The sequence below is a fragment of the Podarcis pityusensis genome (assembly GCF_964106645.2).
Source record: "Podarcis pityusensis genome assembly, chromosome: 13".
NCBI lineage: Eukaryota > Metazoa > Chordata > Lepidosauria > Squamata > Lacertidae > Podarcis > Podarcis pityusensis.
The window spans coordinates 20832741-20860442 of NC_138038.1; the positions used below are offsets into that span (position 1 = coordinate 20832741).

At 45.8% G+C, this 27702-nt stretch overlaps 1 protein-coding gene across 5 annotated transcripts in view; it reads left to right on the plus strand.

Moving 5' to 3' along the window:
- The window catches only part of CALCOCO2 (calcium binding and coiled-coil domain 2), a gene marked incomplete at its 5' end in the record, with an annotated part of 193952 nt that overhangs the window by 160020 nt on the left and 6230 nt on the right, over positions 1-27702 (plus strand). For 2 of the 5 annotated variants that reach the window (XM_080979356.1, XM_080979355.1), the window contains 10 exons: positions 11863-12062; positions 13223-13325; positions 13521-13654; positions 17882-18007; positions 20183-20341; positions 20573-20700; positions 21937-22027; positions 23318-23440; positions 24846-24932; positions 26986-27106. In XM_080979356.1, the coding sequence (XP_080835482.1) occupies positions 11863-12062; positions 13223-13325; positions 13521-13654; positions 17882-18007; positions 20183-20341; positions 20573-20700; positions 21937-22027; positions 23318-23440; positions 24846-24932; positions 26986-27106 (1272 nt within the window). Of the gene's footprint in view, positions 1-1408; positions 1429-5675; positions 5815-6104; positions 6167-11862; positions 12063-13222; positions 13326-13520; positions 13655-17881; positions 18008-20182; positions 20342-20572; positions 20701-21936; positions 22028-23317; positions 23441-24845; positions 24933-26985; positions 27107-27702 lie in introns of those variants that run through there. The other 3 variants (XM_080979357.1, XM_080979354.1, XM_080979358.1) reach the window with 3 other exon arrangements.

Genomic DNA, 27702 nt, shown 5'->3' on the forward strand with positions numbered 1-27702 from the left:
CTCTACTCCCACAACCTGCTATATGATGGGAAATGGACTGAATTGGCTGTGAAATTTGCACAGGCGTGGCAATTATCTAAAACTTAGGACTTTAAAAAATAATGTAGGTTGTAAACCTGTACACATTTACCTGGGAGTAAGTTCCACTTCCATTTACTTCTGAATTCAGTTGCATTTACTTCTCAGTAGATATTCATAGGATTTTGCTGTTCAAATTTCACGCCAAACCATTCCCGAGTGGGGAAAAGCAGCAGCTCCTCTCTTTCCTGGACCTTTCTTTTCATGGGAGATCACACTGCTATGTAATCACAGCTATCTTAACAGCTTAGGTTTCTGCATTGATTTCTATGGTCTGCCCTCACTTTCACCGCGGGTGGGGGGAGAGGATATAAAAATGCCTTTGCCAATGGAACCCCATCAATTGACTATAGAGACAATAAGTTAATGCCTCTTTCCATTTATGTTTTTTAATCTGTGTATTAAACTCAGTGGGACTTACTTTTGAATAAATGTAATTAAGACTGGCCTATAAAAACCTCATTAGAATTCTTCACATTTATAAAGCCAATGAAAAGCTGTATGCCTTTGGGCATTTTCACCAGAACCTGTTCATATGTACTTGGGAAGGAAATCCCACTTAATTAAATTAGATTTATTTTTAATTAAATGTCTATTCGACTTCATAAATGTCCTAAGGAGAGTAATCCTGTGCACATTTATTCAGAAGATAAATTCCAGATAAATGTGTTATCTAGTTGCAGGCTTAGTCATAGTTCATTGGTAGAGCATCCGGCATCTCTAAGTAAGGCAAGGAGAGGCTCCCTTTCTGAAACCTTGGGAGAGCTGCTGCCAGCCAGTGTTGACAGTACTGAACCAGATGGAGCACTGGGTGTAAGGCAGTTTCCCACAACTGTTCAGTGGAGGTTCGCCATTCTGTTTAGATGCACAACCAGCAAATGCCACTCACCTTCCATTTGTGAAGGTGGGCACCTGGTTTTAAACTGGTTCCTTCTCCTTTCTGCCCCACACTGACTACCAGTATTCACCCGTGACACTCTCAGGACTATCCGGTTATAAGCTGAACTGCCTTTTGCTCTAATTGAATACTAAAGCACGGTTTTCCCTGGGGGAATGCAACAAGGCAAGAGAAAGTGTGGATAAGCCTTGGAAAGCAGCTTGGCTCGCAAAGGGCTTCAGGAGTTGAAGAGTTCTCTCTCCACTGCTTCACAGAACTACACTTCCCAGCATTCCCTGCAAAGGGTGGTGCCTTCAGCTGTAAGTTTCCAGGCTAGGGGCTGTCCGATGACTGAGAGTATCAAGTTTCTCCCCTTTGCTAATCAGCGTCAGCTTCTCTGTTTTAGTAGGAAGTAGCAACTGATCTGTCCTGTAGATTCTCGCATCGCTAGGACTTCTTCGCCACTTGGAAGGGTGAGTAGGCAGTTAAGAGTTACCCCGACTCTTAGCAACAAGTCATCTCTTTCCTGAGCGGCGCCCTTTGCCGACTGTGACTGGGAAGGGGGTAGTTTGATTTATTTTATAAAGTGTGTCGCACATTGAGGAAGAGAGCTAGCTGCGCGCTGGGGGTGCTAAGCGCAGGAAGGAGGTCAGGCGGTGATGGCAACCGGTTGCAATCTTATGTCATGCGCTTGCCTTGTGTTTTGCTTCGCCAGTACACAGAGGACGCACTCTTTCACTTGATCAGGCTACTTCTAGATTGGAGCTTTCCAAATTTTTCATGTCGGTGACATGCTTTTTAGACATGCATCATTTCGCGATGCACTAATTCAGTTTTACTAGCAAGCCGGAGGTTAAACTAAGCCCTTTCCAGTCTTGGGAGAAGCATGGGAGCGTTTGTGCAACACACCTACACACTGCAGCGGATACGCTAACATGTCGCGACACACAGTTTAGAAAGCTCTTTTCTAGATGTGGACTGCAACCCTCACCAGCCCTGACAGTGGCTGATGGGAGCTTCAGCCTACAACAACATGTCACTATTCTGAGTGACACTGAACAGATCCACACTGTACAAGCATGTGTTCTACCTCTGCTTCCCATTCTAATTATTTAGGATAAAATAAGTTGTGGGTTGGGGTAACAAGATTGTTTGTTTGTATGAGGTAGTGAGGTAGTGTTGGAAAAAGTTACCTGCAAAATATCCATCATTATGATGGGTGGTGAAGAAGGGTTTGTAAGTATCTTAGCCGTGTTAGAAGTCCTTTTTCCGTGAGGCCCAGGCTGCCCAGCATGACGTTCTTTTCCCCATAAGAGTGAATGTCACACTGTTCAGTTCTGTGAGAAGAAATAAGGGCATGCACTTGGACCTCACATCTAAATTGTCAATGAGTGGTATCCAGCCTCCAAAGTAGGGGTAGCAATGTGGTACCCTATAACTTCCATCATTTCTGGCTATTGGCCATGCTGGCTGGGGCCGGTGGTATTTCCTGACATCTGAAAGGCACCACACTGCCTATCCCTGCTGTAAGATATTAAATACATTATTACAGTCACAACATGGTTTAGGCGTTTGGAATGGAATATTCGTGTTGGTTCTGTCGCGTTACAGAACAGCTGTGACATGTTTAAACAGTGTGTGATCGCCTTTGTGTAGCTTGCATGCTGAACCTCAAGTTGCAAAGTTGAAAGGAAATGCTTTCTGGGGAAGCATTCATCCCCCCACTTATAAAAAAAATTAGGCATCTAGCACAGGAAATATATAACAACCCCCAACAGAAGCATTGGGGTGGTGTGTTACTGCAGCAGTACAATGGTTGTGCTGGAGCTGGTAATCTGGAAGCAACTTGAAAAGAAACAGAAACAAGAATGTATAAGAGGCAGTGTGGCGTAGTGAATAAGCATATGAGTTGGAAAGTCCAGGGTCAGATATCTTTTCTGTTGTAAACGTTGCAAGCTGCCATGTGTCAGCATCGACCCTCAATCTTGCCTGTCTTGCAGTACTGTTGTTTTACTGCAAGAATATATATGAAGCATTATGAGGAGGGCTGTGAATTCAGAAGCAGCACGTACGTGTGTGTGTGTGTGTGTGAAGACCTGGGCTTAATCCCACATATCAAATCTCTGCCTGAGATCTCAGAGATTCCTTGTTAGTCAGCACAGAACACACAGGACCAACAGCCAGTATAGTAGGATGTGTAACTCGTGATTACCTAAAACATTTTTCATATTTAGCAAAGCAGGTCTCTGCTCTCCGCATTCTTCCCACCTACAATTTCAGCAATTATGAATCTACGGCACTTTCATAGATCGTTCATACATTGCTTAAGTTACTTCTTATAATGTAGTGGTTAAGTTCACTGGTTAAAATCTAACCTCTTCCATGAGTTCACTAAGTGGTATTAGGTAAGCCACTCTCGTAGCTTTATTCTACCCCGCAACCTGCAATATGTATATGATAGTACTATCTATTTTTGTAAGGGTGGCTGGGATTGCTTGAAGTACTTTTGAATACCATAGAGCATGATAATAAAGGCTTGATGCTAATGTAGCTAAATAAGACAACTATAGGTGCTTGCAAGTTAGCAGTGATGCTATTAACCACTACTAGCAAACATATTTTCGGCTTGCACTGTTGTGGATCTCTCCTCCCCACTCCCCAACTACTTGCATCCTCTGGATTCTTTCTAGACTGAAACCACTGTCTCTCTCATAGCCTTTATTCCCTTTCTAGACCTCTTTGTTTACCTTCCCCCTTTCATGTTCCTCCATGACATCCTGTTGACCAAAACAATCAGCATGCTTTATTTCAGCAGGCCACGCAGGCAAAGCATGGGGAAGCCCACTTGGCAGCTTGGGAAAAGAGAGCATTTGGGCTGTTTCCTGGCTGGCCTAAGAACTTGTTTCTGTTTCCCCATCTATAGACAAACATCCAAATAAATCCCCAAACACCATGAGATTTCTAAGAATACTCGGGCAATGAAATTAGCTACTGAAAGGGAAGCTCTTGGAAACTTAGGAAGGAACTTAGGAAGCTTAAATGCTTGTCAAGGTTGCTTTAGATATAGGTGGAACCAACCTTATATTTGGCAGTTCACCTGCTAGCCATAAATGGAATCCAACAACCTATGTTTCCATGCTGGCCATGGAAGAAGGTGGCTTTCCTTCCTCTGCAGCCAACATGGAGATGCAGTTTACTAGAAGGCTAGTAATAAAAACAGCCTTGTAGGCTAATAATTTTTGCAGGCATATTTACAAGGCTGAGTCCTCTAGTTGCTGGTTCTAGCAGGGCTTCTGCAGGATTGTACTTCCTGGGACAGATTGCTCTATCTTCCACTCTGCTGCCTTTGATGATCTTCAAAATCTGCTGCACCATGAGGCTACATGAGAAGTCATCCTCATAGGGCTGCTGGTGCCCACAGCTGCCTGTGACTGTTAGTAGGGGATTTTCTTCTGGTTGTGCAGGAAAATGCAAAACATGACAACTAGAGGCCAAGTTGAATTGAGATGGGGACTTTCCATGCATCCCAAATTGGTGGAACAGCATGTCCTCCAAGCATGTCCCTTGCTGGCTCAGATTATTCAGATGTCTGAATTTTTGGTTTTGCAAAGCAGTTGATTGATTGGAATTCCTTGTGTGGCCTTTTGATGTGCCAGCACAGCAATATGCAACTGATGCTTTGGCTTCTCTACGCTAGTTCTGGATTGACCCCCCCCCCCAGCTGTCTAGGTATATGAAAGCTACTTCACAATCCATGCTTTGTTCTGCAGCAGGCACCCCCAAACTCGGCCCTCCATCTGGTACGCAGGCTGAGACCCTACCTGCCCGCGGACAGTCTCACCAGAGTGGTGCATGCTCTAGTTATCTCTCGCTTGGATTACTGCAGTGCGCTCTACGTGGGGCTACCTTTGAAGGTGACCCGGAAACTACAACTAATCTAGAATGCGGCAGCTAGACTGGTGACTTGAAAGACCTACACTAGCTCCCAGTACGTTTCCGAGCACATTTCAAAGTGTTGGTGCTGACCTTTAAAGCCCTAAACAGCCTTGGTCCAGTATACCTGAAGGAGCGTCTCCACCTCAATCGTTCTGCCTGGACACTGAGGTCCAGCGCCGAGGGCCTTCTGGTGGTTCTCTCGCTGCGAGAAGCCAAGTTACAGGCAACCAGGCAGAGGGCCTTCTCAGTAGTGGCACCCGCCCAGTGGAACACCCTCCCACCATATATCAAAGAGAAAAATAACTACCAGACTTTTAGAAGACATCTGAAGGCAGCCCTGTTTAGGGAAGCTTTTAATGTTCAATAGGTTATTGTATTTTAATGTTTTGTTGGAAGCTGCCCAGAGTGGCTGGGTATAAATAATACATTACTATTATTAGTATTAGTATTATTTATTTACAATTCCCATCATCCCTGACCACTGGTCCTGTTAGCTAGGGATGATGCCTGTTCTCCAGTAAGATCGCTAAGGCATTTCAGTGGATCTGCTCCTGTGCCTTTGAGAGAAGCCCCAACAAGTAGTACAGCTTGTGTGAGCTAGAAGATAAAGTGTTGGTTTAGGACCAGGGAGACCCAGTTTCAAGTTCCCACTCAGGCATGCAGCTCATTCAGTGATCGGTCAGTCAGCATCTCTCTGCCTCACTGAACACCCAATAGCTCTATAAATATTGAAGCGCAGTTGTTCAGAAACGGGGCCAGTGAAGCTTTTCCTGGCATGGATGGGGAAAGCTTCACCGGCTTCATTTCTGCGCCCGCCATTCTGCTGTTATGGCACGCTTGGAGCAGTAAACAAGTACGCAGCTGTCTTCTGCCAAGCTCTGCCACTTGACTTGGACTCGGCATTTGATGGCCTTATGGCACAGGTAGGTGGCAGGTGTGTCTCTTAAACCCTGCAGCAGAGACAATTGCTGGAACTCGCATAGGGTGCGGCTCCTCAGTGACACATGGAAAGTGAAAGCTGCAGGCTATTGTGGTTCTGCTCTAGGCAGGCTATGCTGTTAAATGCTTTCTCAATTCCAGGAAACAGCAGAGCTGGCTGTTGGCTCTGTTTATCTCAAAGTTTGCCTATTCAGAAGAGGATGGAAATGAGCAGCACATAAAGAAGGACTGGCTTTGCTTTGAAGAATGTTACACATCTGAATCTCTCTTGCAGGGAGCTCTCAAGTCCTGGGATAGTAGAAGGAAGACATCTAGAGACTGTTCAGCAAGAGACAGGTGTGGGCAGGATGGGTGCTGTATCTCGTCTCCTTTTTCTATTTTGTTCTGCTTCTCTTTTTATTATCTGTTTACTACATGGAGCTCAGGGTAGTGTATATGCCACTCCTCCACATTTTTATCCTCTCAACAACCCTGTGAAGTAGGCAAGGCTGAGAAGCAGCAACTCAACCCAGAAAGTTTTGTAGTTGAGCAGGATTTGAACCTGTGTCTCCCAGGTCCTAGCCTGACACTCTATACTTGTTAGACCATGCTGGCTCCCCTGGCTAAGCCAGAAAATGCTTACAGGAGCACAGGAGTGATGCACAGGAAACATCAACAACCTTGCTGAGGAAATGACTTCTTTGGCAACACATGTCTTCCAGAACTCAGGGGCTTCTTCTTTGTTCCCTTCCTTCCTTCCTTCCTTCCTTCCTTCCTTCCTTCCTTCTATCCACAGCCTAAGGCAACAGTGGGAAACCTGTAGCCCTCTTGATACTGTTGGTCTACAACTCCCATCATCCCTAGCCATTGGCCATGCTGGCTCAGGCTGATAGGGACTGAAGTCCAACAATGTCTGGAGGGCTTAGCAGGGGTCAGCAACCTTTTTCAGCAGGGGGCCGGTCCACTGTCCCTCAGACCTTATGGGGGGCCGGGCTATATTTTGAAGGGAAATGAACAAATTCCTATGCCCCACAAATAACCCAGAGATGCATTTGAAATAAAAGCACACATTCTACTCATATAAAAACTCCAGGCAGGCCCCACTGATAACCCAGAGGTGCATTTTAAATACAGTGGTACCTCCGGTAATTCGTTCTGGAGTTCCGTTCTTAACCTGAAACCCTTCTTAGCCTGAGGTACCACTTTAGCCAATGGGGCCTCCCACTGCCGGCATGCTGCCGGCGCATGATTTCTGTCCTCATCCTGAGGTAAAGTTCTTAACCCGAGGTACTACTTCCAGGTTAGTGGAGTCTGTAACCCGAAGTGTTTGTAACCTGAGGTACCACTGTAAAAGGACACATTCTACTCATGTAAAAGCACACTGATTCCCGGACCGTCTGTGGGCCGGATTTAGAAGGCAATTGGGCCGGATCCAGCCCCCAGGCCTTAGTTTGCCTACCCATGGCTTACAGCCTTGCCTTGACTTAAGAGCTGCTCATGGAGGCAGTTTTTCTTCAGGGAAGGGTAGCCAACATTGTGCCTTCCAGACATTGGAATACAGTTCCCATTATCCTTGGCCATTGGCCATGCTGGCTGGGACTGATGGGAGTTGGAATTCGACAACTAGAGGGCACCACATTGTCTACCCCTCCCTTAGGGTGAGGAAGCAGGAGTTCTAAAGATGTGAAGAGGCCATCAGTGCTGTTTTCCCCTCATGCCACCAGCACCAGTCCACACGTTACCCTTGCACACATATCTACATGAAGATGCAATCCAGTAGCACAACTCCTATTGTAATGAAATGGAATTGTGCAACAGGACTACTGCACTCTTATCACATCATGTGTTAATTTCAGCAGAGTTTGTGGAGGAGAACGTCCCCTGAGTTGTCCTCTGTGGGTCAAATCAGTTCACCTGCTGTTCTGCTGCCCTTGATGATACCCAAGGTCTGCCACACTGCGGGGCTATGTGAGGAGATGTTTTCCTCATAGGGCTGCTTCTGTCGACAGCTGCCTGTGACTTTTATTAGGGGATTTTTCCAGGGTGTGCAGGGAAAAGGAGCAGCCTTACAACTTGAGGCCACGTCAAATTGAGATGGGGGACTTCCCTTCATCCCCAGATTTGTGGAACAGAATGTCCCCTAAGCATATCGCCTCCAGGCTTGGTTTATTCAGATTTCTGCTATAAATAACTCCAAATTCTACCACCAGACACCAGGGAACCTGCAGATGGAACAGATTTCTGAAAAGATTAATGAAGTTGCCTTATCTGGAATGTTGCCTTTGTTGGAGCTGTGGGGAAAGTGATCACAGAGATCTGGAAATCTTCAGAGCTTCCAGTATTCTCTTTCCATAAACATTAGCTTAAGAAACATCCCCACCCCATTTAAAAGTAAAAGCAACGTTTTTGCATGGATCTGTGCTGTGCAACTTGAGATCGGTGAGTGTTCCGATATCCCCCACTCTCTCACTCCCTTTTTAAGTATTTAAATATCGGTGTCATCAAGACCGGCATGGCTTGATTGTGATGCAAGCAAGTGGAGCATCAGAAACAAATCATGCATATTTGGCTGCTGGCATCCCCACCAATTTCCTTCACCCTGTATGCCCCCTCTCTCTGTTATCTGGAGCGGTCATGTCTTGCTGCTCTTCCGCTGCTGTGAGGATCAGCCAGGGAACTCGTGCTTCTGCTTTCCTGGAATTGGGAAAGCAGGAAAGCTGTCTGGGGAGAGAGCTCCTCCTCTCTGGCGACTGGCCAGGACCTGATCAGGTTGCTCCTGAAGCACCCGAGAGAATATTTTATTTTGGATTGGCCCAGGACAGAAGTCGTCAACATGGTAGCCTATAGATGATGGTAGACTCCAGCCCCCATGTGCCCCAGCCAGCATGGATGATGGGAGTTGGTAGTTCAACAACTCCTGGAAGGCCCCATCTTGGCTACCCTGGCTTGAGTCAGCATTTTAGCTGGTGTGCACCAAAGACGCTCCCTTTCTGCTAATTAACACTAGGTAATTAGTAGGTTGCCATGTTGGTCTGATGCAGTTGAAATATATATAAAAAATTGTCCAGTAGCACCTTAGAAACCAACTAAGTTTGTTCTTGGTATAAGCTTTCGTAGGAAGGTCTGCAAGTGTAACAAAACATTTATTGGGCGTGAGAAGAGGGGGGACCTTTGAAATTACGGCTCCGCTATCAACTGGCCTGATTTGCACTTTCAAAAATCCCCCCTCCTTGGAGCGGGGGCTGCTTAGAGGAGGAAAGCCTCCCCACAGTGCATGGGTGGTGCCATTTTGGCTAAATAAACATTGGCCCTGAAGTCAGGAAATAGAGGGGGAAATAGGGCCTGCATCATAATGTTGCCATATAGAGCATTTAACAGTAGCAATCAGCTGTGTCTTCTTCTTAGAAACTCTGTTCCATTTCTCTTGGGTTTTCCATTTCCCCCACTCCTGAGGCTTCAGCATTCGGTGGCCTCTTGAGCATATTCAATCCATCCTCATTGGGCTGTTCAGGGGTAATTTGGCTCCTTTTGATTCCCCTGCTCCCCCCTCCAGAATGATTTGTGTGGGGGTTTTTTGTACTTCTGCAAATTTTGGGGGTTCCCTTGAATATGCTCCTTGTTGTCTGTGATACTATTTTAGACAAACAATTACTGGTGTTTGGGGAACTGAAGATTTCAATTAGTGTAAAGGAAGAATAGGTTGTAACCCACCAGGACAATTCTCTGGGAGGCCAGATGAAGATATCCCCAGTGGATTATGCACTGTGGGACAAATTTACCTGTCTCCACATCGCTGCTATAATAATGCTTAAACTCTGCTACCTGAGGAGACTGTTTCACCTGGTCTTGTGGTAATAACCATTTCCACAGAATACCTCACTAGTCAACAAGTTGGACTTTGGAGAGTACACTGGTGCCCATTATAGATAACCTTATTTAATTTATTTGTTGTCCACGGGCTTGCCCTGTTTACTCAGGTCAGCAAATGACATTATGAAATAACCAAGTTGGCATGCTCATGTTTGCCATTGCCCGACATGTCACTACTATCCGTCTTTCCATCTTTAACTATAAAAGAAACTTAAGGCCAATTCATGTGGCTATATTGCTGTTTCATCCAATCCTGCTCCACACCCAATCCTGGTCCAGTAACATCTGAATGAAATGTACATGGGTCTGGTGAGTCATGAGGGCAGTTCCCATGTTGGTACTGCCAGCCCCCAGAAATGTGTCGCGTGCATGTTAGACTTGTCGGGAATGTGGACAGCTATGCTCAAATATGAGCCTTCAGTCTGATCTGTGGAGGAAGAGAATAACAAAAGAAGTGCACTCACGTGCACTATTTCCGTGAGAAAAATTGTGGTCACACTGCAGTTCACGTGGCCGCCAGTAGACAGCCATGCCAACTGCAGTGTGGTGACAGAAAGCAGCCGGCAGGCAGTTGGCAGGTAGCCCAGGTGAGTTGCTGAGGATGGAACTGTATTTAGGAGACCCCCTGTTCCCCTCACAGAGCTACAATTCCCAGAGTGGATTAACAAACAATTCCTCTTCCCAGGGAACTCTGGGATTTGTAGCTCTGTGAGGGGAACGGGGGTCTCCCAGGCCCATGTAGGGCGAGGGGCAGCTGGGTAAAAAATAAAATCCAGTCAAAGGCAACTATGGGGTTGCGGCGTTCATCTTGCTTTCAGACCGAGGGAGCTGGCGTTTGTCCACAGACAGCTTTCTGGGTCATGTGGCCAGCATGACTAAACCACTTCTGGTGCAACGGGACACTGTGATGGACACCAAAGTGCACGGAAACGCCATTTACCTTCCCGCCACAGCGGTATCCATTTATCTACTTGAACTAGCGTGCTTTCAAACTGCTAGGTTGGCAGGAGCTGGGCAGAGCAAGGGGAGCTCACCCTGTTGCAGGGATTCGAACCGCCGACCTTCTGATCGTCAAGCTTAAGAGGCTCAGTGGTTTAGACCCCAGTGCCACTCGCGTCCCAACTTGGCTGTCATGCCAAGAATGCCACGTGCCTCCTAGATGACCAGGGACTCCCGCCCCATCCCTCAGACAAGCTCTGCACAGGTCTCAGCACCCTTAGCAAACCACAGCTCCCAGAATTCTTTGGGGGAAGCCCTGAAGTTTACAGTGGTACCATAGTCCTTTAAATGTATGGTGTGAATGTGGCCCTGGTGACGTCATTACAGAGGCCTGGTATAAAACAAGGCACTCGTTGATTTGTAGGTCAGTCTTTGTCACCGTGCTTCATACATGCACATCTCAGACGTGTGAGGTTCCAAACACACTGCTGTGACGGGAAGGTAAATGGAGTTTCCGTGTGCTCCAGTTTCCGCCGTGGTCTTCCATTGCACCAGAAGCAGTTTTGTCTTGCTGGCCACATGACCAGGAAAGCTGTCTGTGGACAAACACCAGCTCCCTCAGCCTGAAAGTGAGATGAGCGCCCCAACCCCATAGTTGCCTTTGACTAGGTGTAACAGCCCAGAGGTCCTTTACCTTTTTATCAAACACATACACCGGAAGAGATACAAACATCCCACAGAGAGAGCTGATGGAAAGGTAATTTTGAGTGGTGGATGGGAAAGGGATAGCACACTGCCTCCCCTCTTTGCTTCTCCAACAAAATTCCTTTCTCCCCAAACTACTACTACTACTATTGTTATTGTTGTTGTTGCTATATTATATTATATTATATTATATTATATTATATTATTTATTTATTTCAAAAATGCTGGGGATCCACATGCAAATGTGTAGTTGGTCCCTTACAAGAAAAAGGATGGGGTTTGGGCAATGGTGTTTTTCCTACTGTAGGGTTAACGTTCCCTTTCCCTGCCCTGTAACCTTTCCTTTGCTCCTGTGTTCAATGCCAGCAATGTTTTATTGGGCAAAATTCCTCCAGTGCCGTGAATATCTTGTTGTTAAGATACAGTTGAGATGACATCCTGAGGTCAAAATTAGCTGTGGTTGTTTTTAACTGCCCTTGCTTTTCTTTTTTGTTTTCTTTTTTTCCATTTCTGTTTTCCCCTCATTGTCCTTTTTACAGAATCCAGGATGGAAGCTGCATTATGTAACAATTCGGAGGAACCTCCCACTTCTGCCGTCCTGCTAGACTGCCGGGCCTTCAATCAGGTCATCTTCACAGACATAGACAAATACTATGTCCCTGGAGCAGATATAACTTGCCATTACAACATTTCTCGGCACATCACCCCACGCCGGAAGGACTGGGTGGGCATATTCAGGGTAAGTCTGCTGTCATTTGCAGCGCACCGTGGACATTGGAACTGGCTTATGATAAATTGCAATCTCTGGCTTTGTAACACAGCAGTCAAAGCAGGGTTATAAAGCTTCAGAGGAGATACTGTTCTCTGGACGGAGTTCTTCCAGAAAGCTGAGGGGTTTGCCAGAGCGGGGAAGGAGGTGAGATAATAGCTGTTTGGCTGAGGCAGGGTGAGGTTATCAGGAAGGTATTCTACACTGGGAGAACTTAGATCTTGGTTGGTAGCATATGCACTTTTTTCCTTAAAAAGCATTAAAAACCTTTAAGTGCTATTAAGAAATTAAATTGTGTCTGTGCGTGAATGTTTTCCTTTCCTAGAGGGAAGCAGAATGATGCATTTGTTGGAGCCAAGTGTGCATAACATTGCAAGTGTTTGTATATTACAAATACCAGTTTTGTAACATTTTCACTGTTACGGCTTCACCCAAGCAATCCTGGGAATTATAATCTGCTGGGGAGTGCTGTGAATTCTTTTGTTTGAGATCTCAACAGAGAAATTGTTGTTGTTGTTGTTAATAAACTGGTTTAAGGATGATTTCCTTACAGTTTTTAGTTGGACTTTCTTCTGTGTGGACACGTGATACAGTCATACCTCGGGTTAAAGTTGCTTCAGGTTGAGCGTTTTCGGGTTGCGCTCTGCAGTGACCCGGAAGTAACGGAACGCACAGACGCTCAAAATGATTTCACGTGCATGCGCAGAAGCGGCAAATCGCAACCCTCGCAGATGCAGGTTGCATTCTCTTCAGGATGTGAATGGGGCTCCAGAACAGATCCCATTCGCATCCAGAGGTACCACTGTATATTTGTCCTGTAAACCCAGCGGCTACCATCCTGGGCCATGCTACTTTAAGGAGCGGCATGCTGGGCTCTGGGGCACCTGGACTTGCACGCCACCTTGGGCTCCAGCAGGCTGTCCCCATAGGTAAGTGCCCCCGGGGATGCCCTGCCCCCTAGCTACGCTATTGTGTAAACCTGCTGTGTAAATATGTCCCTTGTTTTAGAACAGGCTGCTTTTAGTGCACTGGATTAGAGCACAAAGAGGACAGCTTGTTAAACTGTCACTACTCCTGGCCTGTTTCTCGGTTCGTTGAAGGATCCCACTCACATATTTTGATTTTTGCAGGTGGGGTGGAAGACCGCTCGCGAATACTTCACGTTTGTGTGGGCACCTTTGCCAAGGAACCCCGACAGCAGTGACGACGAACTTCAGGAGGTGCTCTTTAAAGGTCTGTGGCAGGAAGGGAAGGAATTGGGTGGTGTTATTTCTTGAAACAGGCATTGTTTGCATGCTAAAAAATAAATAAATCTCAACTTCGGTACAATAAATCTGACCAGGTAGAAGTCAACTTCCTATGTTAGCTTTGCATGCTTGAAGGAGCTAAAAGGAGCTAAAAATGACGTGGCTTTTTTTATTCTTTCAGCCTACTACCTGCCAAAGGACGATGAATATTACCAATTTTGTTACGTGGACCAGGATGGCCTTGTCCGTGGAGCCAGCGTCCCCTTCCAGTTCCGTGCAGAGACCGAGGATGACATGTTGGTGGTTACCACGCAGGTTCGCTTCCTTTGTTTGTGCCCTGTGCTATGTAGTGGCTCATTTGCGACATTCCCAAGCCTCTGCCAATCCATTATGGCTCCTTGTTTGTTCCCTTCTTCTGCCTTTGTCACTATGTGTAGTCTTAACAGGATGCCTCACTGTACACTGCATGTGGCTCACACTGCGTCGTGCGGTAGGCTAATTTTCAGAGTGGGGAAGGGAGTGCGCCATGCTATCCTAAAGGTGACATCTGTGCCCTTACAGTAACCTCTAGTGACTATTTCTATGAGTTCCTATATGTGATAAAAGCACAGTGCTTTGTATGTAGAAGATCCCAGGCTGAAGCCCCAACCTCTCTGGGGGCTTTTTGCTTTTTATGTTTTATGTGTGAGTAGTTACTGCAGACGAGTCAATCTCCAGCGCTGCTTTAAAAGGCAGCGAAGCAGCCAAGAAGAGAAGCCATATGGAAATGCAATCCTGCTCTACCTCTGTACTCTCCTGCAATTGTTCTTTTTTCCTCTGTACTTGAGATGCAAGGCCACCAGTATAGGGGGCACTTGAAAAATACACATGAGCAAAAAAAGGGCCCTGCCCCAAAGAGCTTACAGTCTTTGAAGAGGACAAATGGGGAGAGGGGGTTTGGCTATTGTGTACCTAGGCTTTGTTTTGGATAAGGCACAAAGGTATTAAGGCAGGTATGTCCAAAGTCTGTTTTGGGGGCCTAATCCGGCGCGCTGGTTGGTTTAATACGGCCCCCACAGGCAGCTCCTTCCCGGGGTAAAATCCAAAATAAAGATCAACAATTCAAATCCTTAAAAAATCCCCCCTTTGGGTAAAATCCCCCCAAAAGGTCAATAACTTCAATCCTAAAAAAAGTGAACAACTTTGGTCGGCCCTCACGCATATGTTCACTTCATTAAATCTGGCCCTCTTAGAAAAAAGTTTGGGCACACCTGGATTAAGGTTAACATTTTGTGGAAGAAAGGGATGCGGGTGGCCCTGTGATCTAAACCACAGAGCCTAGGGCTTGCCGATCGGAAGGTCGGCAGTTCGAATCCCTGCGACAGTGTGAGCTCCCGTTGCTTGGTCCCTGCTCCTGCCCACCTAGCAGTTTGAAAGCACGTCAAAGTGCAAGTAGATAAATAGGTACCGCTCTGGCGGGAAGGTAAACGGCGTTTCCGTGCGCTGCTCTGGTTTCGCCAGAAGCGGCTTAGTCATGCTGGCCACATAACCCGGAAGCTGTATGCCGGCTCCCTCAGCCAGTAAAACGAGATGAATGCCACAACCCCAGAGTCGTTAGGTCCATGTTAGGTCCTGTTAGGTCCATGTTAGGACTGTTAGGTCCATGACTGGACCTAACAGTCAGGGGTACCTGCTCTTTCCCCATTCCATGCATCTTTACCTTTGTGGAAGAAGAGGGATCGAGAGGAACAGGGAGAGATGGTGCTGCAAGAGAGGTGCTTTCTCAGGTAGGGGGTTTCCCTGCCAGAATGGGGAAATACGGAGGCATTTAAGAAGCCAAGGCAGCGTACGCATCATACATTGAAAGCATTTAGTGGCCCGCAAAGAATCCTGGGTTGCTGTAGTTCCCCCTCCCAAAGAACTACAATTCCTAGCACCCATAACAAATTGCAGTTCTCAGGATCCTTGAGGGGGAAGCTACAAGCTTTGAATGTATGGTGTGTACACAGCCCCCGCCCCCCAAAAAACGCCCTTTGGGCTGAAGGGGGTAGAGTCGAAAGCAACAAAGCTTCCCAACGTTTCAGATTGTGGAGAAGATCAAATTCTGCTGACACATCCTCTTCCAAGTCGGCCAAGTTTTAAGAAGGGAGCTCCCAGAGAGCACATCTGCTCACAGTGTCAAGTGCCTTGACTTAATCAAAGCATTTGACACCGTGAGCAGCTGTGATCTCAGGAGGGTCCTTTTTCAGTCCTCCTTATGTCACACGCTGACTTGCCCGAGACTGATGTCTGGAGGCATGTGCTGCTTCATCTGTCGACCTCCTTAAAAAACAAAAAGGGAGAAAGAAATTAAACCTGGCTGTGGTCCACTTGCCTTTGCAGTGCTGATATTTTAGTCGCAGAGTTTGGTATGGGTGGCTAAATATGCATCACCAACAAAAGAGGCAAAGAAAATACGGCTTTTGCATGACATTTGCGCACAATAGTGAGGAAAGCTGCGACCAGGATGCCCAAGTGCTGCCTGTTGATGAGCAATGTTACAAAAGTTGGGTGCCACCCCCACTCTCTGCTGAGCAATAGCAAGAGCCCAGCGGGTTCCAGGCCCTCACCCAGGGTCTGTGTTCCTTTGGAGAATTGAGACATGGTGGAGACTGTTGTAGCTTTAAGAAATATGGTTTATTCGCCTATTTACACCTTCAGTCTGCATGGAGGGAGTCCAGATCTTACAGCATGGTTATTTCAAGAGTGACTTGCCTCCCACAGCAGTGCAGCCAGCCTTCAGCCAGCCTGCCCAAGATGGATTCCGGTCTCTCTTCTTCCTTCTTCTTCCTTTTTTTTTTTTAAATGATATTTATTAAAGTTTCACAAAAATACAGAAAACAAAGAAAAAAGTATAAATTACAGCAAAAAAGTAAAAAATAAGAAAAAACATACAAAATAAAACAGTTAAAAACACAATAATGTTCCATAACCTATCTTCCGTACTCTTATTTCCCCGGACCTCCTCATACCTCCCTTCTTTGTATTCCAATTCAATTTGTTGGTTCAGCAAATCCTTACCATTAATCTTTTACCCAATTGTTAACCTTTTTTTTTCCCATGTCTCTTAAAGCATTACAGCTAAAAACCTCTTAGTTTCTATCCAACATCCTTCTAAAGTTCCTTAATTTTGCAATATTTCTGTAAATAGTCCTTAAATTTTTTCCAGTCTTCTTTCACCGACTCTTCTCCCTGGTCTCGGATTCTGCCAGTCATTTCCGCCAATTCCATGTAGTCAATCACCTTCATCTGCCATTCTTCCAAAGTGGGTAGATCTTGTGTCTTCCAATACTTTGCGATAAGTATTCTTGCTGCTGTTGTAGCATACATGAAAAAGGTTCTGTCCTTCTTTGGCACCAGTTGGCCGACAATGCCCAAGAGAAAGGCCTCTGGTTTCTTCAGAAAGGTATATTTAAATACCTTTTTCAGTTCATTATATATCATTTCCCAGAAAGCCTTAATCTTTGGGCACGTCCACCAAAGGTGAAAGAATGTACCTTCAGTTTCTTTACATTTCCAACATTTATTATCGGGCAAATGATAAATTTTTGCAAGCTTGACTGGGGTCATGTACCACCTGTATATCATTTTCATAATATTCTCTCTTAAGGCATTACATGCCGTAAACTTCATACCTGTGGTCCATAACTGTTCCCAGTCAGCGAACATAATATTATGTCCAACATCTTGTGCCCATTTAATCATAGCAGATTTCACCGTTTCATCCTGAGTATTCCATTTCAACAGCAAGTTATACATTCTTGACAAATTTTTAGTTTTGGGTTCTAACAATTCTGTTTCTAATTTTGACTTTTCCACTTGGAAGCCTATTTTCTTATCCAAATTATATGCCTCCATTATCTGATAGTAGTGGAGCCAATCTCTCACTTTATTTTTTAATTTTTCAAAACTCTGCAATCTCAATTTATCTCCTTCTTGCTCCAAAATTTCCCAATATGTCGGCCATTTGGCCTCCATATTGAGCCTTTTCAGAGCTTTTGCTTCCATTGGTGACAGCCACCTGGGGGTTTTATTTTCCAATAAGTCTTTGTATCTTATCCAAACATTAAACAATGCTTTCCTAACAATATGGTTTTTGAATGCTTTGTGTGCTTTGACCTTATCATACCATAAATATGCATGCCATCCAAATACATTGTTAAAACCTTCTAGATCCAAAATGTCTGTGTTTTCAAGAAGTAGCCATTCTTTCAGCCAGCAAAAAGCTGCTGATTCATAATAAAGTTTAAGGTCTGGCAGGGCAAATCCACCTCTTTCCTTGGCATCAGTTAATATCTTGAATTTTATTCTGGGCTTCTTGCCCTGCCAGACAAATCTAGAAATATCTCTCTGCCACTTCTTGAAACAGTCCATCTTATCTACAATTTGTAATGTCTGAAACAAAAACAACATTCTAGGCAATACATTCATCTTCTTCCTTCTTCTTCCTCTTCTTCTTCCTCTTCTTCCCAGAACACCTTGCTAAAAAAACCCTGCATTCTTTCTTCCCTTTTGCTCTTCCAGGGAGAAGTGGAGGAGATTGAGCAGCAAAACACAACTTTGCTTCAGGAAAACCAGAAACTGAAGGAAAACCTTAAAAGCCTTCAGAACCAGACTGAGGACCTGCAGGAGAAACTCAAGGCAGCAGAGGTAGGACACACACACACACAAAATACTAGGGTGTGGGTGCCATTGGTGGGCGGGGCAATTAATATAAATTTTATGTTTGTGCCCTGGGCTGCTTTCATTTCCCTTTCTTCCATTCAGTAAATAAGACACCATTATCAGAGTTCAAGGACACATTCCAGCCAGGCAAGGAGGCTGTGAAGCAGGGCAAGAGAGGGGTGTGGCCTGGGGAGAATTTCAAGGGCCAGATGGAGTGTTCTGGAGGGCCACAATCAGTCCCTGAACCTGGGGTCTCTGCATGGATCAAATAACTCTATATAGACTTCCTTCCCATAGAGTTATGTTTATAAGTGCAAGTCAGTCTCCACAGAAACTGCCACAGCGATAAAGGACTTGCAGATTTATTTTAACAACATTTGTATACCACTGAATGGTAATTAAAACCTCTTAAGTGGTTTACAAACAGCATAAAATATACATTAAAATGGTCTCTGAAAGGCAAGATTTAAAAACTTTTTTTAAAAAAGCACAATGCATAAAATCAGTAGTTAAAAGTAAATACTAAATGATGCATTGCTAAGTATTCTGTGAACCGCCCTGAGATCTTTTGATGAAGGGAGTTATATAAATTTAATAAATAAATAAATTTGCATCGGCCCACCTAAGTTCCACCAGTGGTCTAGTATGAAGTTGCAAAGTAAGGCTAACACTGAAGTTCTTTCCACACAGCATGCGTTTAAATGGTTCGTGCTGCAATGTGTATTTGTTGATGTAAGCTGAGGCTGTTTTTCTCCTTAAAGCTTTTCCCACACCAAATGCATTTTAATGGCTTCTCCCATGTGTGCATTCTTGCAGTGTAAAGTAAGGACTTATCCACTCTTACCTTTCCTCCACACTTTCCAGGCACATTTTAAAGCTCTGTGTTGCATGCTCTTCTTTTTGCCCTGGAGCTTTCCCCTCATAAACCTGCTCTTTAAAGCAGAATTGGAGCAAACTGCAATCCATAGAAACCCCGAATTGCCGTTGGTTGCATTTCAGCTTTAAAGAGTGGGTTTTCACGGGTACAAAAAAAAAAGAGCACTCAGACACGGAGCTTTAAAGTGCCAGCCTGTGCCTGGAAAGAGCAGGGCAAAACGTAAGTGTGATTAAACCCTAAGTTTGCTACTCCGGCTAAAGCTCTTTCCCCATTCCATGCATTTATATGGTTTCTCCCCTTTGTGGGTTCTTCGGTATATCGTAAGGCTACTGCTCCAGTTGAAGCTCTTCCCACACTCCAAAGTAGGAATACATTTTGATAAATGTGTATGGTTAATCCTGATTGCTTAGTGCATCAGAAGTAATTTTGGCAGGGACTGAGTGGAAAGGAAAAAATGTTTTGCACATAAAAGGTCTCAGGTTCAATCTGTAGACTAGGAAGTATTCCTGCCTGAGAAACCTGCAAAACCACGGCCGGTCAGTGTAGACCGAAGATGGAGGACCTATGGCCCCTCAAATCGAATTTCACTGATTTCAGTAGGTCTTCTTTGAATATGACTTAGCAGGATACAACCCAAAAGATGCAGAACTTACAAGAAGCTGGTGAGAAAACAAAGGTGTTTGCTCATGTTGACGCACATGAGGATGGGGAAGAAGAAGGTGCAATCGACACATGAGGCTAACTTCATCTTTGCATCTGGTCCTGCAAGTTTTTTAGAGTTGCAAATTGCATCATCTTGGTGCAGTGGTAACTAGTGGGATCAGAGCAGGCATGGAGGGAGAATGTAACGCTTTTTCTCCTCTGTAACAGGTATATGTTTTGGAGGAAAACCTCTATTGCCACACAGATACCCCATGTAGATACCAGATTCAGATGAGAGATTTTCCTTGTCGTAGCAGCAAAAGGGAGACGGTTAAATTCCCCCCCCCACACACACCTGCTCTTTATCCTGCTTATAATCACTTCTTTCCACCACTGCCACCCACAAGATGATGCAATTTTCCTTTTAAAAAAATATTAATAATGCATGGTTAGTTGCAAAGATGAAGTTAATGTCAGGTATAGCTTGGTCCCAAGTGTTTTTGGAAAAAGCAGGAGCCTTCTTCATTCCTTGGTTCAAGGAATCCTTCAAGCTGCAGTTGTACCCATATAAATATTTAAACTCTGGCTTTAGATTTTACAGTCACTGTTCTCACCTCCCCACTCTGTGTTTGTGTGTCCAGGAAAAAGCAAAGGAGCTTGAAGATAAAGTCCATTTGTTGCAGACTGGGACCATGGAGCTCCAGAGAGCTCAGGACCTCCAGGCTTTACAGATGGCCTCTGCTCAGACGGAGTTGGCGGCAGTTACAGAAAACAGTATCAAACTGCAAAAGGAAAAGGAGGTAAAAATATAGAGGCCGGTTGAGTAGAAGGGTAATCATCAATGGGGGTGGCAGGCAGCATTTGAATCTTGAGGAGATGAGCTTTAAGTTTTGAATTGGCCGGGTGAATGGTGGGCGATTGTATATTTGCATCTTTGTGAATACGAAGTACATTTGGTTTTCCTATGACACTGAGAGCAAACTGGCTGATTCCGATTCTCCAGTTCTACCTTCCTGTCTCTGACTCTTCAGGATCTGCAGAGGAACTTGGATACTTTAAGGAGCAGCAAGGAGAATCTTGAGGTAGAAGTGAATATTCTCAAACAGAAGTTTGCAGCTCTGGATACACAGAACAGCTCCACCGACGAAGAACTGTTCCAGTGAGTGCACCTTTTCTTCTTCTGTAGTTTGTTGGCTTAAATGGCAATAGTCTTACAGTTCCAAAATCCAAAACAGTTTTCTTTCCTGGCCCCAGTTGTTCCTTAACATTAGCAAACCTACTGCCAGTAATTTCATTACTGATTTGTTTGTCTGCATAACACCATCAAGATTCATTGCACTTTATGGAGTCCCTGCCTTTATGGAGAGCCCTAAGTTCAGTGTGACAGAGTGGAGGTATGGACTTGGGAGTAAGCAGGGCTTGATGTTTTACAGTTGATGTTTTAATAATTGATGTTTTATTGAGTTTTTAACGTTTCGTTGGGAGCCGCCCAGAGTGGCTGGGGCAGCCCAGCCAGATGAGTAGCATATCATCATCATCTTGTTGTGCTGGAGTTGCCATAGCTGCCTATTGGTGGTCAACAGTCTTAACATTTTATTATATAGTAAGATGCATACTTAGGCTTAGTTACAACAATGTATGGGGACTAAGAGTTTAAGCCAGATGGTGAATGAGGGGAAGAGAATGGGGTTAGAGGAGAGTCTAGAGCTCTTAACAAGTGGGACCTGTAACAATATTTCATTGTGGAATGCTGATGTTCAGGATAGCAGACATACCTTTTCCCCACCCACCCTTCCCAACAGTTCACATACTGTGTCTGCTGAGCATGCTCAGACCTCATTGGACTGTGTAGTTTACTCCTCCCTCAGGTTTTTATTCTCCCTCCCCAGTATATATTTTAGTACTTCTGCAGAGCTTGAGATTCTCCCCAAACTGCTGATACCTCTCTCTTGCAGAGGCTGTTTTGGCTAGGGAAGCAATGGCACCCAAGGCCTGAATGCTGGATATAGAGGGAATGATTTAGAATTAGAATAATCATCTCTGTGCTTGATGTTCCTTTGGTTGACATAGCAAAACGAGCAACTGGAAGCCATTCAGGCTCCACAGAATCTCATGTTTCCGTGTAAGGAGAGTAGCAGGAGGGTAGCCAAAATTCAGACTGTGCAACCTCTCTTGTAACGCCAAGTTTGAGTCACAAAGCAGGGACACTGACTCCTCTGCAGGGTCTTGAAAGCTTTGAACCTGCAGGGGACAAACTGAGCCTTTTGGTGATTCTGAGAGCGCAGGTGTGGGTTGGCATATAGCAGGCACCAAGGTGATGTATCCTGTGGCAGGGAAGCTAGAGGCCTGGGCATGCGACTGCAAGAATTCATCCACAACATCTGTCCCCAAACAGAACCAAAGAAGAGAACAAAAAGGTGTTGGCTGAAAAGGAGCAGCTGGAAAAGAAGCTAAGAAACACCCTGAATTGTGTGGATCAACTTCAGGTGGGAAACTCCTGCATGTTTTCCTTGGCATTTATGAGCTGCTGGAGAGTGCAGGAAGGGAACATAGGTGGTTGAAAAGGTTTCTTAAAAACCCAGTTGTCCTTTGGAAAACAGGAAATGAAATGGTTCTTTAAAAGCAGATGGCCAGATACACTCAAGTATTTATAATTGATCTCATTCGTACATGGAGGCCATATTTTTGTTCAGATTAGAGCAGGCTTCCTCAACCTTGGTCCTCCAAGATGTCTTGAGACTACAATTTCCATCATCCCTGACCACTGGTCCTGCTAGCTAGGGATCATGGGAGTTGTAGGCCAAAAACATCTGGAGGGCTGAAGTTGAGGAAGCCTGGATTTGAGGGTGGGGTTACCTCTGGCGCTCCAGATGTTGTTGGGCTACAGCTTGCATCATCCCTAACCATTGGCCATGCTGGCTTGGGTTGATGGGAATTGGCCCTGAGCACAGCAGACAAACTTTCAAATGGCAAGTTCCTTATTCTCAGGAAAATGCAAGGAGTGCCTGTGAACATTAGAATGTCGTATGCTAAGCAGTTAGATCTAGAACCCAATAAGATATAAGTGGGGCAAAGAATTAGAAGCACACCTAACATCTACACAATGGGGAAGAGCTGTACATAATATTACACCTGCCTCCCACGAAATTAGGTAAAGGTAAAGGGACTCCTGACCATTAGGTCCAGTCGTGACGAACTCTGGGGTTGCGGCGCTCATCTCGCTTTATTGGCCGAGGGAGCCGGCGTACAGCTTCCGGGTCATGTGGCCAGCATGACTAAGCTGCTTCTGGCGAACCAGAGCAGTGCACGGAAAAGCCGTTTACCTTCCCGCCGGAGCGGTACCTATTTATCTACTTGCACTTTGACGTGCTTTCGAACTGCTAGGTGGGCAGGAGCAGGGACCGAGCAACGGGACCTCACCCTGTCACAGGGATTCGAACCGCCGACCTTCTGATCAGCAAGTCCTAGGCTCTGTGGTTTAACCCACAGCACCACCCACGTCCCCCCACGACATTAGACTGAGGTTAATTCAACAGAAAATACTCCTCATGAGCTACTGGACAGCAATATGCCTTTAGCCCAGGGGCAAAACACACACACGCACATGATGGATGACTGCTGGAGATGTTGACAGCCACAAGCAGACCTAACTCACCTACAATATAAAGCTAGAAATCTTAACAAAACTTGATGGGGCTAAGTTTAAGCCTGATAGTCCAGCATTCCTGTCATCATCTGCGTTTGGGGAATCATGTGTCCCTTTACTTTCATCTCAGTCCCAAGTGCAGAGTCAACAGAACAAAGTGGAAGACCTGCAAGGGGCAGTTCAAGACAAAGCAAGGCACCTGGAGCAGCTGAAGGAGGAGAATTATCAATTAAATGCCACCTTGCTTAGACAGGTAAGCTTCCCTCCCCCCTCTTCATTGGTGCAGTGGTTTAGGAGACGGTAAAAGAAAGAACACAGACGTAGGGGATCGGCGCAGTTTTATCCGCCAAAGCAAATGTTTAAAGGTCTTGAGAGAGTTTCAGACTTCTTGAGCAGGAAGCAGCTCACTTTGAGGCGGACTATTTAGAGCATGCAGGAAGTGGTTTGCTCTCTGAAGTTCAGACTTTAAAACCAGCAGGTAGCTTCTGTGCTGCCGGGCCTCCTGCCAATGGATTTAGACTTAAACAGAGATAGCATACAGCACAATGCTGTGCAGGTCTACCCCAAAGCAAGTCTTGTTGAATTCAGTGTGGAAAATGAGTAGAGGATTGCAATATTAATCTGGACATTCTTCATGCAGGCTGCTACTCTTTCGTGAGGCTTATTTTTCAGTGTATTCCAGAGGTGCAGAACCTGAGATCTGGGGGACAAATACAGCTTTCCAGGCCTTTATCAGGCCCTCGGAGACACTTTTTTCCAGGTCACATCCCCTTCCCAAGACACACACACCCCACCATCCCTCCTTTAGTGTTTTTGCATGACTGAAATGTGTCCTTGAACTGTTGAAGATGCCTTTGGATTGCCTGGATGGAGGATGGAGTGAGGGCCGGTTGTGACTGTGTACGCAAATTAGTCTACTGTACATTGTATGTGTCAGTCTGGCAACTTTTGCCTCTGGCTGTGCCTACCCCTGGCATGTGGCCCTTGGAAGGTTCCCCAGAAGGGGATGTGGCCCTTGAGCTATGAAAAAGGGTTTCCAACCTTGGTATAGTGGGACACACGTGGCGCTGTAGGTTAAACCACAGAGCCTAGGACTTGCCGATCAGAAGGTTGGCAGTTCGAATCCCCGCGACAGGGTGAGCTCCCGTTGCTCAGTCCCTGCTCCTGCCAACCTAGCGGTTCGAAAGCACGGCAAAGTGCAAGTAGATAAATAGGTACCGCTCCGGCGGGAAGGTAAACGGCGTTTCCGTGCGCTGCTCTGCTTCGCCAGAAGCGGTTTAATCATGCTGGCCACATGACCCGGAAGCTGTACGCCGGCTCCCTCGGCCAATAAAGCGAAATGAGTGCCGCAACCCCAGAGTCGGTCATGACTGGACCTAATGGTCAGGGGTCCCTTTACCTTTATAGTGGTTAGAGTTTTGGACTTAGACTGATTAGAACCAGGTTTAAATTTCCCATCAGCTATGAAACTGATGGGTGAGCTTGGGCTAGTCACCATCTCTCAGCCTAACCTAGTTCATAGAGTGGTTTTAACAATAAAAGTGGGGGTAGTTGAGGGGTGGGTGGGGAAACCTGAGCTCCTCCAGGGAGGTGTGGCGTGACAATGATAGGCGACATTGTCCAAATACAAATCGCTTTTTTTTTACCTGCCCCCCCAGCAAAATTTGGAGAAGAAACTGGAAGAGGAAGTTCTTTCACATCAGACCCTGCAGAAGGAAATGAATGAACTGGAAAAGGAAAACAAGGTGCAAGTTTAGTTAAATGGGGGTTGGAGAAGGAATGCATAAATGCTCCAGCGCTCTGAAAAGAAATGTGCTTTCTTTTAAGTCAGGGATAGCCAGCTGTTGCTGGACTCTCATCAGCCCCAGCCACGATGGCCAATGGGAAGGAGCTGTAGTCCCACAGCGTCGGGTTAACAGCCAGGGAGGGCTGTTGCCTTCATGCCCTGCTTATGTGCACCCCAGATGCATCTGGTTGGTTGCTGTCTGAAACAGGCTCCTGGAATAGATGAACCTTCAAGTCTGAACCAGCAAGGTGGTTCTTATCTAGAATTGGCAATCCTTGTACTATGCCACTGGGAAAGCAAATACCTTAACTGCACTGGCTGCCAATTAGTGTCCGCACCCAGTTCAAAGTGCTAGTATTGACCTGTAAAGCTTTGCACAGCTCGGGACCTCACTACCTTAAGGGCTGCCTCTCTTCATACAAACGGACCCAAACCCCACACTTGTCGTCTGAGGCCCTTCTCTATGTCCCCTCTCCCCAAGAGGTTTGGAGGGTAGCAACACAAGAACAGTCCTTTTCCGTGGTGGCTCCCTGTCTGTGGAATGCTCTCCCCAGAAAGGCTCACTTGGCACCATCCTTATATGTCTTCGGGTGCCATGCAAAACATTCCTCTTTACCCAGGCCTTTGGCCATTAATAATCTATGGTCTGTTCAATGTGGGGGACAGACAGACTGTTATTATGATTATTTTATTATTATTTTCTGTATTATGTTTTTATTATTATGCTCCGTAAAGTATGTTCTTAATGTTTCACACTGCCCTGGAATCTTTTGATAAAGGGTAGTATAAAAACTGAATAAATAACATTAGTAATAATAAATACAGTGGTACCTCTGGATGCGAACGGGATCTGTTCCGGAGCCCCATTCGTATCCTGGAGCGAATGCAGCCCGCGTCTACGCATGTGCGGGTCGTGATTCGCTGCTTCCGCGCATGCGCATGACATCATTTTGAGCGTCTGTGCATGCGCGAGCGGTGAAACCCAGAAGTAAAGCGCTCCGTTACTTCCGGGTCGCCGCAGAGCGCAACCCGAAAACGCTCAACCTGAAGCTAATTCAACCCGAGGTATGACTGTAATGATTTAGGAAGACAAGCTTGTAAGAAACTGCTCACCTGGTTTCCTTTGGCAAATCAAAACAACAACAAAGTGTGCAGCGTCTTAAAGACTTAACCATTTTATTATAGCATAAGCCTCCATGGGCTACAGTCCACTCCATCACAAGTAGTATGCTGTAGTCCAGGCAACGTTATGTCTTTTTGCTGTGTTTGCTATAAGAGACTAGCAGGTTTACCCCTCTGGAAATGTAAAGCAAGCAGTGCTTCCAGGCAGCCAAACCAAAACAAGGAAGCTTTCATAAACTGGAATGCTCTTGGTTCTTTGAAACTGTCTGTGTGTTCCAAAGGACAAATATAAGTATGGCTGAGCAAGTGGGGCAATAAAGAGAGTATATGGGCTTGTAACTTTACGGGGCCTTATTTGTGAAGCTGCTTTGAAGGACCCTGAATGACAAGAGAAGCCATCAGTAAATTAGTGAGGATAATAATACAGCAAAGCTGTTGCACCTTGCCCAAGAGTATTCCTTTCTCCCTGAACCCCTACCACTGGATTAATGGCTGGTTCCTGCCTCTCACCCTGCCTCCCACTTCTTCTGAAACAACAAAAATGGCATTGTCCAGTCAAAAGTATTCTTGCCAATCCCCTTCCCCTGAATTGGTACGAATTGTCTGGCATTATAACGCAAAAACAGGGGGAATAGGAAAGAAACAGGTTTCCTTTAGTGCGAGCGTGAAGAAAACCTGTGGATGTTCAGATGCTGATGGACTGCAAATCCTATCAGTCCTGATATTGGCCGTGCAGGCTGGGACTGATGGGAGTTGTAGCTCAGAAACATCTGGATCTGACTGTTAGCCATGGCTTTCTGTATTTCAGACTTGAGGAACTGCTTCAAGCTGCTTGCAAACTGTAACTCCAGGTATCCTGGCTTCTCATTCTACCATTTGTTTCTTTGCAGAGATTAAGGCGGGAGAATGAGGAACTGATGGTGCACCTTCCTGAAATTCTGGATCATCCACCTGGGGTCCTAACCCAGTCACCAGAAAACTCAGTCCTGGTGTATGGCAATCCCTATACTGGTGAGTGCATTAGAGAATCCACTTAGAGGAGTCCAACTGGAGGCAAAGGAGCATGCATTTACGTCTTGATGTTAGCATGCAGAAAGCCCCAGATTTAATCCCTGGGGACGTGGGTGGAGCTGTGGGTTAAACCACAGAGGCTAGGATTTGCCGATCAGAAGGTTGGCGGTTCGAATCCCCACGACGGGGTGAGCTCCCGTTGCTCAGTCCCTGCTCCTGCCCACCTAGCAGTTCAAAAGTGCAAGTAGATAAATAGGTACTGCTCCAGCGGGAAGGTAAACGGCGTTTCTGTGAGCTGCTCTGGTTCGCCAGAAGCGGCTTAGTCATGCTGGCCACATGACCCGGAAGCTGTACGCCGGCTTCCTTGGCCAATAAAGCGAGATGAGCGCCGTAACCCCAGAGTCGGTCACGACTGGACCTAACGGTCGGAGTCCCTTTACCTTTACCTATCTCCGGTAGGTCAGGGAGAGGCTCCAGTCTGAAAACTCTGGAGGTCGGTATAAACAATACTAATCTCAATGGACCCATGATCTGACTTGGTACAAAGCAGCTGCTCCTTTTCATTGCATTCAGATGCGTATGTTTAATCTGTTTTG